The 14,420-nt window shown below is 36.9% G+C and overlaps 1 protein-coding gene across 1 annotated transcript in view; it reads left to right on the plus strand.

The window, feature by feature from the left end:
- Window positions 1-14,349, plus strand: part of GABRA6 (gamma-aminobutyric acid type A receptor alpha6 subunit) — a 110,121-nt gene extending 95,772 nt beyond the window's left edge. The window contains exons 9-10 of the mRNA XM_026858551.1: window positions 4,418-4,678; window positions 9,456-14,349. Of these exons, the coding sequence (XP_026714352.1) occupies window positions 4,418-4,678; window positions 9,456-9,506 (312 nt within the window). The 3' untranslated portion in view covers window positions 9,507-14,349. The remainder of the gene's footprint in view (window positions 1-4,417; window positions 4,679-9,455) is intronic.
- The last annotated feature ends 71 nt before the right edge of the window (window positions 14,350-14,420 follow it).

Consider the following 14,420-nt stretch of genomic DNA (forward strand, 5'->3'; position numbering starts at 1 on the left):
TCACCTTATACTTATACATTTAGGAACCACTCATTCTCCACAAAAGGTCAAACTACCTTGCAGTAAAGTGAAAACCAAGCTACCTTATGACTTCTACAGTTCAGTTCAAAGCAGGGCATACAAGCAGAATGGAATAGGAGCTTGAATGAAAGCAGAGCCCAGGCTCTGTCAGTCAGTTGTTTATAGATTGGGATTATTGTTATGATTAGTGCAAGTGGACATAGATAACTGTTTCTGTGACACACCAGTGAACAGTCCCCCATTTAGATCTGTCTGTTGCTTGCTGTGTTACTGGAAAATACAAAAGCAAACATCTGTGTTCCAAGTAGGCACAGCCCCAGAATATGAATGCCATTTAATGTCTATTCAAAACATGGTACGAATCATTTAATATGTAGATGGCAAAGTGGAAGAAGGAGGAATATGGAAAGTTGGAAGTGTTGATGGGTTGTAGGGGAAGAAAAGGGGCAATAGGTAAAAGAGATACATACAGAAAAAGCATTTTTTTCTTTCTTTTTTTTTTTTCAAATAAGATGTCTGTACCTCTTAGACTAAAATCAGCTGTGAGGAATCCATCTCTCCCTAATTTCAGTTGGATACCAGTCCATTCATCCATGAGCAGAACTTACCATCACATTGTAGCAACATCACTTGTTCTGATACTCTGGCAGTAACATTGACCAGTGAAAGGATAATTCCTGTTAAACTCTTATTTTAAGTCATACATGAGATACCAGGTCTGTTAGGCTAGTGTTTTATCTAGAAATTGTGGCCCAAGTACGGGCATAGGCAATGTGTTTCAGAAAATTTTGCTTTTCCTTTTAGTGACCTACTCATTTTTCTGATTGACTAAAATCTGTTTCCGTGCATAGAAATCCTGTGAGATAAATTCCAAAAATGCTAACAGTGGGCTTCATTTAAGTGAATGTTTGTCACTAAATCACTCCCAAAGAATGACTTTGCATATGTATCAGAATTTTGCTACCTTAAAACCATTCTTAGAATACTAGTATGGTTTGAGTTGGAAGGGACCTTAAAGATCATCTAGTCCCATCCCCCTGCCACAGGCAGGGACACCTTCCACCAGCCCAGGTTGCTCACAGCCCCGTCCAACCTGGCTGTGAACCCTGCCAGGGAGGGGGCAGCCACAGCTTCTCTGGGCAGCCTGTGCCAGTCTCTCACCACCCTCACAGGGAAGAATTTCTTCCTTACATCTAAATTAAATCTGCCCTCTTTTAGTTTAAAACCATTACCGCTCGTCCTATCCCTACACTCGCTGATCAAGAGTTCCTCCCCATCCTTCTTGTAGCTCCCTTTAAGTACTACAGGCCACTATAAGGTCTCCCCCATAGCCTTCTCCAGGCTGAACAACCCCAACATTCCCATTGTGTCCCCATAAGGGAAGTGTTCCAGCCCCTGATCATCTGGCCATCATGAGGCCTCCTCTGAACTCAGTCAAGCAGGTCCGAGTCCTTCTGATGTTGGTGCCCCAGAGCTGGACACAGCACTGCAGGGGGGTCTCACAAGAGCAGAGTGGATTTGGAGAATCCCCTCCCTCACCCTGCTGCCCACACTTGTCCTGATGCAGCCCAGGACACAGTTGGCTTTCTAGGCTGTGAATGCACATTGCTGGCTCATAGTCAGTTTTCCATCCCCTGATACTCCCAAGTCCTTCTCCTTGGGGCTGCTCTCAATTTACTCCTCACCCAGCCTGGATTTGTGCTTGGGATTGCCCCAACCCATGTGCAGGACCTTGTAACAAGGCATTTAGCCTTGTTGAACTTCATGAGGTTCAAATGGTCCCACCTCTCCAGCCTGTCCAGGTCCCCCTGGATGACACATCCCTCCTTCCAGTGTGTTGACCGCACCACACAGCTCAGTGTCATCAATGAACTTGCTGAGTGTGCCTCGATCCCACTGCCCATGTCACCAACAAAGATGTTAAACAGTGCTGGTCCCAACACCAGCCTGTGAGGATGCCACTCGTCACTTCTCTCCACTTGGACATTGAGCTGTTGACCAAAACTCTTTGAGTGAGACCATCCAGCCAGTTCCTTATCCAGCAAGTGGTTCATCCATCAAACCCATGTCTCTGCAACTTAAAGACAAGTATGTCATGTGGGACAGTGTCACATGCTTTGCACAAGTCCAGGTAGAGGACATCAGGTGTTCTTCCCTTAACAGTTCCATACTGTTCCAGAGCTCAGCATTACAGCTGTCCGTTGTTTCTCCCTGCCATCTGCCTGGCAGTTTCCTATCTTTCTTCTCAGGCCTGTTTCTCCTCCAAGCCTTTCTTCTTCTCCAGGCCTACACAGAGCTCTCAGGCCAATGTAAATTTGCCTCTTAAATTGAATCTCTCACAGCTGTGCAGGGCTGACAGGCCAATGCCAACTTGCCTCTTAATCATTTACCAGTAACATATGGAATCTCCCACAGCTGTACAGAGCTGGCACTCCCACACACTGTAACTCCATCATAGGTGGCCACCAGATTTGTCAGGCACGATTTGCCCTTAGTGATGCCATGTTGGCTGTCACCAATCACCTCCTTATTCTCCATGTCCCCTAGCATAGTTTCCTGGAGGATCTGCTTCATGATCTTTTTGGGCACAGAGGTGAGACTGACTGGCCTGTAATTCCCTGGGTCTTCCTTTTTTTCCTTTTTTAAAAATGAGGGTTATGTTCCCACTTTTCTAGTCAGCAGGAACTTCACAGGACTGCCATGATTTCTCAAGTATGATGTATAGTAGCTTAGTCACTTATCTGCCGGTTCCCTCAGAACCCACAGATGCATCTCATCAGGTCCCATGGGCACCTTTAGGTTCCTTAGATGGTCTTGGACCTGATCTTCTGTAGTGGGTGGTTCTTCACTGTCCCAGTCCTTGCCTTTGCCTTCTGTGACTTGGGCCATGTAGCTGGAGCACTTGCTCCAAATGTTAATATGCTGTTGTATTGTAAGTTATAAGACTTCCCTCATCAGCTTCAGTCATTCTGTCATCTAGTTCTGCTGGCCAGAAAAGCTGCTTATTGAAACCTAAGAATAGCTGCATATGTTGTGCAATTTTGTGCACAAGATTTTTCATCAATAATCTGGAAATAAGTTTTGCAGTCCTTCATTGGTGAAGCTTTATACTCACCTAAAATGTTGTAAATTAGCATTGCTTTTTAGAATCTAAGGTATTTCTGTTGTTCCCTATTAACAGAAAACTTGAGTACTTCATATCAAGACAATAAAAACCAGATTGACACTCTAGGAATTCTTCTGTATTTTCTCAGCCATCAAATTCTTCTGTATTTTCTCAGCCATCAGATTAATCTAATGGCTGCTACCGTGCATCCACATTACTAATGGTAGTCCTGGGCTGTAGCAGTAGCAGCAAGATTTTTGAAAATTTCCTCCCATTCGATACTACTGTGAAAGTGGGTAACTGATATATCCATAGAGCAGGCTTAGAGCATGTGGTAGATCCTATTCCTATGCCATTTCTGCAAGGAAGAAATCCATTCTACTCTTGTGAAAGTAAAAATAATTTCAACTTAGACACAAATAAAATAGGTGTACATAATGAATATACATGTCAGCCTAGCACCTAAGGGGCGAACTCTAAATGTTTCTGAGGTCTGGCTAAATTTTTAAGAGTTTTGTAGAGTTTTCTGAAGAATAATTGGAGCTGGCTATGAATATTGCACAAAAAAAAATTGTTTTCATGTTACTATAAATGAAAATTAAAATAGTCCCATTACAGTTAGGATGAGTTTTTGTCTTCAGTGGTATGCATGAATCTGCTGTGGGAGTCATGAGATATATATGAAAATGAAATCTCATCCTAGAAAAAAAATACAGGACAATTTATCATTCATGTCTTCAGCACCTGTAAAGTTGGTCCATTTCCGTTTGTGCAGCAGTTTTCTAGTTCATCAGCAGCTAGTTTGGGGACTAATAACAGCATGACAGTTTGACTGTATTCAGTGAGTGTTTACGAGAATTCATCGATGGGCTCACACAGTGAAGACTGCACTTGAGCCAGCCCATATGTCCTATTTTGTTTAAACTTGATTCATAGCTATATAAACTTCAGTCATCCCAATATATTGCAATTTAGATACACCATTACTTTCTTTTCCTTCAAGCTCCATCTTGTCTTTTTCTTTTTCTCTTACAGCTTCTTTTTGTTACTATGTTAAAAATATGGAAAGCAATATTCTTTTGTGTTTTTATAGCAAAGCTTTAGGAAACAAATGTACCTCTGTATATTTGCATTATTTTTGTGATTTCCTTAGGTTGCTCTGTAGCAGAGAAGCAGTAATAAAATCAGAAAGTTGAGTGAAAAGGTAGAGAGAAGCTTAATGAACACAAAACCTAAGACTGTATCCAAAAATCACTCTTTTTTTCCTTCTTTTTCGTTTTTTTTCCACAGCATTCTGACTCCAACTGTAACCTGAAGAAGCGAGTAAACACCATAACATCTCAGGCAGATCTGTCTCCTGAAGCCAGCATAATAACAAATAGTGCACCCCAGTGTCAACCACTGTCTGTTCCTCCACCAGCCCCCCCCCCACCACCTCCTATTGGAGGCACAAGTAAAATAGACCAGTATTCTAGGATCCTCTTTCCAGTGGCATTTGCAGGATTCAACCTCGTGTACTGGGTCGTTTATCTTTCAAAAGACACAATGGAAGTGAGTAGTAGAATTTCTGAATACTTGCTTATAATATGTAATGTGTTTACTTGACTAATATTATTTTAATTGTTCATTTAGTCTTGTAACTGCAGTTAATCAGTCCCTTCTGAGAAAAGTTACTGGTAATAGATTTCTCTAAAAAATCAGCCGTGGCTTCCAGTAGTAGCAGCACTCAGTACAATGCAAAAAGGCTATTTGAAGATGAGAAATGTAAACATTTATCTCTATGCCATGTTGCACTGAGCAGAAAACATTGTGTAAGACAACGTATGACACCATTCTCAGCAAACAAGCTAATCTTAAATCTTCCATTTCTTAATCTTCCTATCTTCAGTACAGAATGGTAGAATTAATCTGCTGAAGCAAGACAGTGAAGGAGATAAGAATTTTAATATCTCCTAAGGTTTGCCCAGTGAGATAATAAGATAACAGCCTCCCCAGAAAAGTTATTCATTCTAAACATTTATCCATATTGTGAAGAATTGAGAACTGCAGTATACAGTTTGTGAATCAGGAGTCCCTGTTTTTATACATTTTAACACTGATTTTTCCTGTTTCTTCATATAGCTGAACTGCTTTATGTAGATCAAGCTGCTAAATTCTTTGCTTAAGTTTGTTTGAATCAGGCAGAGAGTGATCATGTCTTCACATATCCATGAGGTCCAGAAGAGATATGTGCCCTGCAAATTGAGCCTGTCTAGAATAATCAGGCAGTGATTAGTCATTAAACTTTAAGTCTTCAATGCTTTAATTCTCTAATTTCTCCCTTTTGCCTAAATACAGCTAATGGTGTCCCATTTCCTTGGTAAAAAATACATTCATTTGCCTCGTTGCCATAGAGTTTTTGAATCTCACTGTACATTGCAGTCAATATGATTGGTACATTTAGCTTTATTTAGGACAGCTAGAGAGATAATGATGGTATTTAGATAGTACTGAATGCACAAAGTCCCTCCATCAATAAAAACAGAGGCTGGCAATCTGGAGTGAGTGGTGAGCAGATTGTACCTTTATTTCCTAGATGCGAGGTAAAGCAGGCCAAGGGAAATCTCATGGACAGCCAAGAGATGTTGCAGTTCAAAGTAACAAGACAGTGCTGATCAGCTGATTGGTTGCATCTTGCCTCTGCTTGAAGCAGAGGCTACTAGCCTCTAATTTTGCTGATTTTTGCTACTTGTATGATCTGGAAAATGCTGTCTCTCAAAGATGGAGTGTGCTGCCAAGCAGTTTATACAAAAGCAGGAGGGCAGGAAGATAGGAGGCACTACCTCTTACAAATGTTCCTGCAGATGTCTCTCTCAAGAGGTCACAGCTGCTAACTCCTGGCCACTCAAAATCTGCCCAGTGCTAAATTTAGCATTTGTGCCAGAGTTACTGATCCCGCTATTAAAATATTGACTATGTGTGCAAATTACTTATCTCAATTGGAGAAGGGAAGTATTAAAAAGGCTCATGGATAAATACTACAGCTTCTCTTTAGAGGCCAGTTCCTCGGCTTGTGTAGCTTGCCATAACTCCAGTGATTTCATTGAACCATTCACATTTTGGATCTAGTGATGTTTGAAACATAGTTGCCATTTCCCTCGGCACTGATGAAATATTTACACTGTATATTAATAGTTATAATAGAACAAGGCTTTTAAAATACTTCTTAAGTCTAGAACATAGTGCTGACTTCTAAAATGCCACTTTTGCAAGCTCACAAACATGCTTACAAACTCAGAAATTACGTTCTGTAGTAGCCTTATAAAATGACAGAAATCCAGCAGCAAGATTCAGAATACAGAACTGTATTGACAGCCAGGGTATTTTGAATTATGAAGAATGTTAAAAATTACTTAAAGTCTTGATCAAACTTTTCTTCATAAATTACATTTTACCTGTTTGTGTACTCAGTTGTAACTAATAATGACAGTGATATACATTGCTAGGTTTCTAATTCAATACCAGTTGGTACTTTCATGGAAATCCAGGATTGTTTTTGCTTTAAGAATGTTTTCAATATATGTAGCCTTTCCATTCAAGCAGAGGATATACAAAAGTTAGGTGAACAAAGCATGGTGTTCTTAAAGGCCGGTTCAACTCAAATCACAGGCTCAAGCCCAAAAGATGAAATATTGGTACAGTGTTATTGAGTTAAGAAATTTAATTTAATTTAGAATGTGCATTTTATGCAGTGTTTCAGGTGTATTAACTTTTCTTTTTTGAGTTACTTCTTTGAGTTCATTTGGCTTTTGTTTAAAAACCAAAATGGAAGAAAATATCTAATCAGTTCACTGAAATAACCAAATTTCCTGTGTACAAGTTCATGTAGTGCCGCTTTCTAGGATTTTGATTAGCGTAGTTTGGAGTGCAGGACAGCATTCACCAAAGTCTGTCATTGTGGAGACTCCTAAACTGAACGGCCACCTCCTGTCTTTGGACAGTGCATATAGAATAAATCAAGAAGCATTTCATGAATCTGTTTGTAAAAGCAGGTTATTAGCACTAGAATAAGAGGTAATTTTCAACGCATATTACTATTTTCTGGCCAGACCCATCCTTTGACCTTGAAGGAAGTGCAAAAATTGTTTTTTATTTCATGTTTTGGATTCAGAGTATCAGCTAGAATGACACAGAGTTGCATGAAATGAGGAGCTCTCTCCTAAGCTATTTGGTAGTATTTCTGTGCACTACTAAGCAGTTTTCTTATGGCTTAAGTAATGGGCCATATGTTACAGAAATGAGGAAGTCATTCTTGTGGATTGTATCTGATAATATTTATAAGAATCTTGAGGCTTGAGTACTTTTCAAAGTGCTCCTTGGAGTACCTTTTTCTTCCCCCTCTATTTAATCTTTTTGGAAGACTTCAGGTTAATCACCCTTCCTCTTACTATACATGTAAATTCAGAGTATGTTAATTACAGATAATTTTTAGGATTTGGAAATTTGTATAATGAAGAAAGTGTTTCTAATAAAATGTATGCCTTTAAACATTTGAATATTATTTTTCAGAGAAGCCAGGACTGGGCAGATAGCAAAAGTATCTTAGACTGAACTCTGTATTTGTAATTCCATATATACTGAATCAAGTCCAGCTCAGCAAACCAGGAAATTTACTAGCAAACTTTCATTGTAAAGCTAATCTTTGTTACATTTTAAAGCAAAATGGCAGCATTCTATGAAAGAAAAAATGAAAAAAAATCCTGTATGAAATTAAATGCTTCAATTTAATGCTTTTTATACATGGATGGGGATAAAGTTATCTTCTGGCCTTACTATTTAAATAAATAGTTCTATTATTCATTGGAACAAGTGGGAAAACATTCTTATTAAGTAGCAGTCATCCACCATGCAACCCAAAACATAAAAGATATTTCAATATAAACTGGTTTGCATTGTGCAATAGCAGTAGTGTTGCAGGACAACAATTGTTTTGGTAAAAGTATAGAAAGGAAGCTAATATAGTTCTCCGCCTGCATTTTGCTAGACAGCATGTTGTTAGAACCTAATATAACCAAAGGACAACATAAAAGTAGAAAAAAGGAAGTACTTGAACATATGTATATGAAGGAACTCACAGTTGATATATCAGATGCCAGTTTTTAGACCACAAAAAATGCTGATACTTGTATGATAAGCCCTACTTTCTCTCAGGTTTTATAACTGTAAGGCTGGCAGATGCTTAACTAAAGCAATATCACTGCCATTTATAATATGAAAAAAAATCATTAAAGTTACTTGCAAGAGGAGTTACTCTCTCACTTCGTAAGGTCAGTTTGTAATTAATTTAGATGGAAGTTCTGAAGATGTGACATCTCTGTGATTTACACATGCAAAATGGAACAGGCATGTTTCTATGGTGTGTGTTACTCCATAGAGTACAGTAATATTGGCCATCCACAAAAAGCTCTTTACAGTAACTAACAATACACATTTGTCTAGATTAGCCAGATAGAGAAGTTCTTGAAAGGAGAACAAACCTATCTGATGAAAAAAGTTGTTCTAGCTTTTTATTTTGTCATACAGCATTCTTTGGCTTTGTTTTTATTTTTAAATCTTGCTAAGCCCTTGAGCTGAATACCAATTTATGACAGTGACCTTGGTAGGTAAATTGCATGCTTTAGTTTATTTTAAAATTTGCTTGATTTAAAATGCAAAGAGTGCCCTTATAATGAGAAGAATACAAGTCTGCCTTTGCCATATCATTCACAATGACATGCTGTTATCGCATCTTCTTACACATCTTCTTACTAAAGTAACCTGTCTTAAATTTTATATGTAATGTTGCATTACAGTTTTTAATGTAATGAAACACAGAAGGATGGAGTGAATCAAACTAAAGAAGAATATTATGTTAAAGTTTTGATGATAAACTGCAGTAAAACAAGCCAAGGCCAGCTTTTATTTTTGGGAGCAGGGAAAGGTACAAAGTCACTGAATATGTTAAATATGTTGAGTCCTGGATATTATTTGGACACAGAGACCATAGTATGATGGCAGAAAAAGACTTACATAACAGGTTGAAGGAGAAGATGAGATGTTAAAGCTTGCAGTGTGTTTTATTGTTACATCATGTACAAGTTTAAACAATGGAAAAATAAAGGTCAGGAGAAAACGTTGCCATATAATACTTACAGTTGAGCTTTGATGATCCAGGTAATAAACATCATATTCTAAGAGGGTTCTCCGTTGTGATGCAATTCTGTTTATGTCTGCTGACAGTTAGAAATCAGATGATTGTTAACTTCATAACAACATATAGCTTAAACTTTTATCTAAACTTTTCTTCCAGTTTTTTGAACCTACTGCAATGCATCTTCGAAATGCCCATCAGTCCAACTGAAGAACAGCTCAAGGTTTCAAAAAAATCAATGGAGGTCATGCAGGGCTGAAGGGACTTCACAGGATTTGTCTATCCACAGGTGCTCTCAATTTTAAAACAGGAAATATTTATATTGGACATCACCTGGAAACAAACTCTGGACAAATTAAAAAGATAGAAATAGCACAAGGTTCTAACAATACTTTTGTTAAGATTTCTTACCTTGACTCTACTATAAAAGGTTTTGTTAAATTATTTTGTTCAGTTGTTAAAGAAAATAATGTGCATTTGTTCTAATTCTGTTATAAACAATTGAATGTTTACACTGATATAAAACATCAATAACAGGATTATTTTTAAAAAATACAATAAGAATTGCTAAAATAAGCCTGATGCTGAACTGGTATAACTTGCCATCTTTCACTGCAAGGTTAGGAGCTGCACTGATTTGCAGCACTTAAAATTGACCCAAAATAATGTTAAGAAATCCTGTGAAAGGGAGTCACAATCCCATCATATTTTCATAACCCTTTCATAGAAAAGATGTGATGAATTCTGGTTTTCTTTAATTTCATTTTCATCTCTTTTAATTTGAGATAATATTTATGAACAACAAGATATAAGATAAAAGGAAATAGAAACTATTGTTAATGTACTTTAGCTAGTGAGTTATGATAGTGTAACTTTGTGGAGAATGACCATGGAAGTACAACCAGACTAATAAGCAATTTCTTGGCAGGATCTAGAAATGCAGGACTGACATGTCAGGGTGTTTTTAAGGTCTAAAGATGAATAGACGGAAAGTTGCAGCTCCCCATCAAGCTAAACACAAACTTCCAGCTCTAGGAACTTCCTCGAAGCAAGTCTTCATAGGGAACAAGCTGATTCTACTGAGCTGCCTATAGCAAACTCCCTAGAACTTATTTCTAGAGGCAAAGTACTGTCAGCATATCCAGAGTTTAAATGTAATATTTTAATTTATTTGTCACTCTCAACAGAAGCAGTCACAGGATTTCTTTCTCATATTTCAGAGTCACCTATTATTTAAATTATTGTATATACATTTTTCATCTCCATCACCCTTCTTAAGAATGTAATTAGGAAAGATATGCCTAATCAAATCAAACCCAAGCCAGCTTTGTTGCAGGTGTAATGGATGTGGGTGGGAATCAAAAGCACACAAAGAAGTTTTACATGCAGCCAAATAAAAATTAAGGACACCTATCTTGAAATTAATTTTACTAAATTAAAATGAAATAAATTTTAACAGAAATATTAAATGCTGCATTGACTCAGGAAATTCAGGATCTTTTGCTTTGTCTAAACAAAATGTTAGTCACTCTAGAAAATATTTAGGGACTAACTAATTGACTCCAGTAAGTTGTCTGCTGCTTTATTGTCACTATAACAATTTTAATTATGTGATGACCTATGTGCAGTTGTTTTCCTGCTATTTCAAGAGAGGTATATAGCTTTTACTAGTGTGATAGCTGGATTGAACATGTGAAATCAGTTTTTGTGCTCCTTGTCCTTTAACTCTGAAGAGCTTAGATGGGGACAATTTAAGTAGATTCAAGTCAATAATAACTATTGTTTGCACAGAAATGTCATGTTTGCAGTTTGCTTTTCCTGACGCTGCAGGCTGGCACACTTGGTTGTATTTGTAAGTGCACTGAATTCTTTCTTCATTTTGCTTTGAAACTAAAATTATGACAATTTTTCCCATTTTCAGTTTTTATAATACTATTTTTTAAAAAAATTAAAATATGGACATTGGGCAAGTATTTTATAATTAGTAAATACATCTTACTTTGCAAAAAAATATGCTATAGGGATCCAGAGGTTATTTTCAGTATAACTATGCTCATTCTTGCTTCACTGACTAATTTTCTATTTTGAGTACATTAATATCTGTAGTTTTCAGCATACTTTGAAATTGGTTTATGCACAAAATGAAAATGTTTAAAAGCTATGGGTAAACAACACTGAAGAAGCTAAATTTTTTATCTGATCTTTGTTTAAAAGAAATCTAAACATGCATTTTATAGCAGATGCAGAGAGTTACTAAACAGTCACTATTTCCTTGGAGTATTTAAAGGTATAAAATAGTGATTAGGAAACTATATCAGCACCTTAAAAATTTGCTTAGCAGCTCTTGGTAGTCAACAGCATATTTCAACATGACCACAAAGACTGCTTATCTTTTTTAAAGGAGCTTTTTTTGTAGAGAAGATAAGGGTTGGTTCTCCACATCTGTTTGAATGGTAGGAAGGGAATATGTTTTTTTTCCTATTACCTGCTTTGTAGAGACACAGGTGAAGCCAATAATAACGTTAATACTGTCAAGTTATATCTTAGGATAAATGTAAATACTTACAATTAACATCAGTTCTTAACAGTCCTGGTTATGGTCAAACACTAACCAGACAAACAATACAGTAAAAAGAACAGATAATAGAAAAGGTTCCTTTATATGTATGTATTTATGTATGCATATATACATATGTATCTCTGTAGAAAATATAAATATTTCTCTACTTAATACAAATTTAAAGGAAATTAGGAGATATGGGTTTCTTCTAGTATTTCTGACTGTATTGCAATTGGAAGAGGAGGAGCTAAGGTTGAGATAAGATGAGAATATGTACATGTAAAACAGGACACTGTGGGGGAGAAGACAGGCTATTGAGCTATCATACTCTGGTAATACATTATTCAACACTGACCTAACTTTCTATGTATTCTGGTAGAAAGGATACTCTGGTTTTAGCCCACAGAGCCCTCAAAGGGACAGAGTGTAGCTTAAATTCATCTTTAGCATGTTCTGCTTGATCAGAGGTACAAAAAATAGAACTAAGAACACAATTACAGAATTATGTCATACTATAAGAGAAACCTCAATTATATATTAGTCTTTTTGATCTGGGTTTTTCTACTCCCCTCCCCCTACATTGTTTTTCATGATTTCTAAACCAAATAAAAATTGAACAGTTTTAAGATACAGAAACTATGCAGTGGCACACTAGATCAGCCCTGAGATCATCTGCTACTGTGTTCATAGTTCTCACCAGAAGCTAAAGCAAGAGTTGAATAAACCCCAGAAATGTGAAGATCAAAGTCCTCCACTCTTTTGATACAGCGTGCTGTCCAGTGTTTTGATATTTTGATGCATCCTGTCATGTTACTGATGCAAGGCCTTTCTCTTGTACATATGCAAACAAAATTCAGAGGTGACTTCATTATTGCTTAGTTCATTACATTCTTGTTTGTCTTGCAGCTCATGACAAGAGCATCATTCCTCATCTGCCTTCTTTACAGAAGTCATTCTTGCAGGATTTTCCTCTAATCAGTAAGCAATCAAAGCCTTTCAGCTCTCCACATAAATGCTGTCTGTCACCTGGCTTTGTGGAGAAACCTGTGAAAAAAAAAGTCCTTATCCACAGTCATAATGAGTAGAGACTTGCGGAGTAAACTGTTCTGTTCTGCATCTCTACTTCAACAAAATTATCAGTCAGCCACGGCTGGAGTGGTGCTTGTGTACAAAGAATAAAGATCCACAATTCATTTCCAGACAGCAGTTTGTTGCAAGTGATAGCAATTGAGTGTCAGCAAAGTATATTGGAAGCAGAAGTCAGTGACAGAACATGAATGAGACTCAGCCGTGCTTTCTGAGATGCAAGTCTTAAAACAAAATTTGACCAAGAGAAATTAAAAAATCCAAATAAACCAATATCATCCACACAGTTGTAAAGTAGGAAACAAAATTCCATGCATTTTAAGAGTCCTTAAAAAAAACCAACAAACCAAACTATTCTTAATCCTGTCAAAAACCAAAATATATGTGATCTTTCAAACACAGATGAGGAAAAAACCCTAAATTGTATATATAATGTAGTTATATAAAAGTAAGACAACACAAGTCACTGCAGAACTTCATAAACCATGTAACATGCATTTTTGCTAAATCACTTTGCAACACATTTGGGTCATTAATAAAGAGATCATTAGTTCATGAAAGCATGATGTGACCTCAATTATGACTATATTTTTTACTCCATCAATGAGTAATCTCTAATAGTTATAAGATACTAAATTCTTTACTTGCCTTAAGGAGCAAATAAGCCTCTTTAGGCCACAGATAGTTATATATTCAAGCAATACTGCAAAGGTTTTTCTCCCCACATCACACTTGCTTTGTTTATAATGCTTTCATAGAGCAGATAGAAATAAGTTTTATTTACTTCTAAATAAAAACAGCTTAAAACTCTTTACTGAAATACTTACATCTGCTATTCCTGTACATTAAAAAAAACATAATTACTATAACAATGCCAGCTTTGCTTTGGTTAAAGTTAGGAAATACCAACTGTTAGAAGCTGACTTTGGCAATAGCAAATGTTAGAAGCTGACTTTTCTAAGGTCTTTAAACTCAGTGTGCTGATTTAAACTTCATAGAGACATGGTGTTCCCAGTGGGAGCTGTGGGATTTAAAAGTGGGTTTTCACCAAAGAAGTCACAGGTTCTATCTGCATGTGAAATAAATCATAGTAAAAGACAAATACTAAAGCTCAAATTATATCCTTTATTGTTTGCTTTCATCTTCCTTGTGTCTACCAAGTGATCCGACTCAACCAGTATTTAAGTCAATGTATAACATTTGCAATCTCATCAGGAAATTAAAGAATTGTTAGCTCCATAGATGAGTCTGTGGTAAAGATTGGATTGTGATGGTGAGACAGACTAGAAATGATCAGAAATAGACTAGTTTATCTAAAGATTTGACTTTCACTGAATTGAATTTATTTTAAAAAGCTTTGTATGTACAAAGACATGGGTTTGGGTCAATAAATGTAATCAGTGTGCACTCTCAATTTTTAGTAAGTTATACATTCCTTATGGGCTAAAACTTGGTATGCTTCTGCCCCCCCCCCCCCC

This window comes from Athene cunicularia, assembly GCF_003259725.1.
Source record: "Athene cunicularia isolate RWA chromosome 13 unlocalized genomic scaffold, athCun1 chr13_part1, whole genome shotgun sequence".
In the NCBI taxonomy this organism is placed as follows: Eukaryota; Metazoa; Chordata; class Aves; order Strigiformes; family Strigidae; genus Athene; species Athene cunicularia.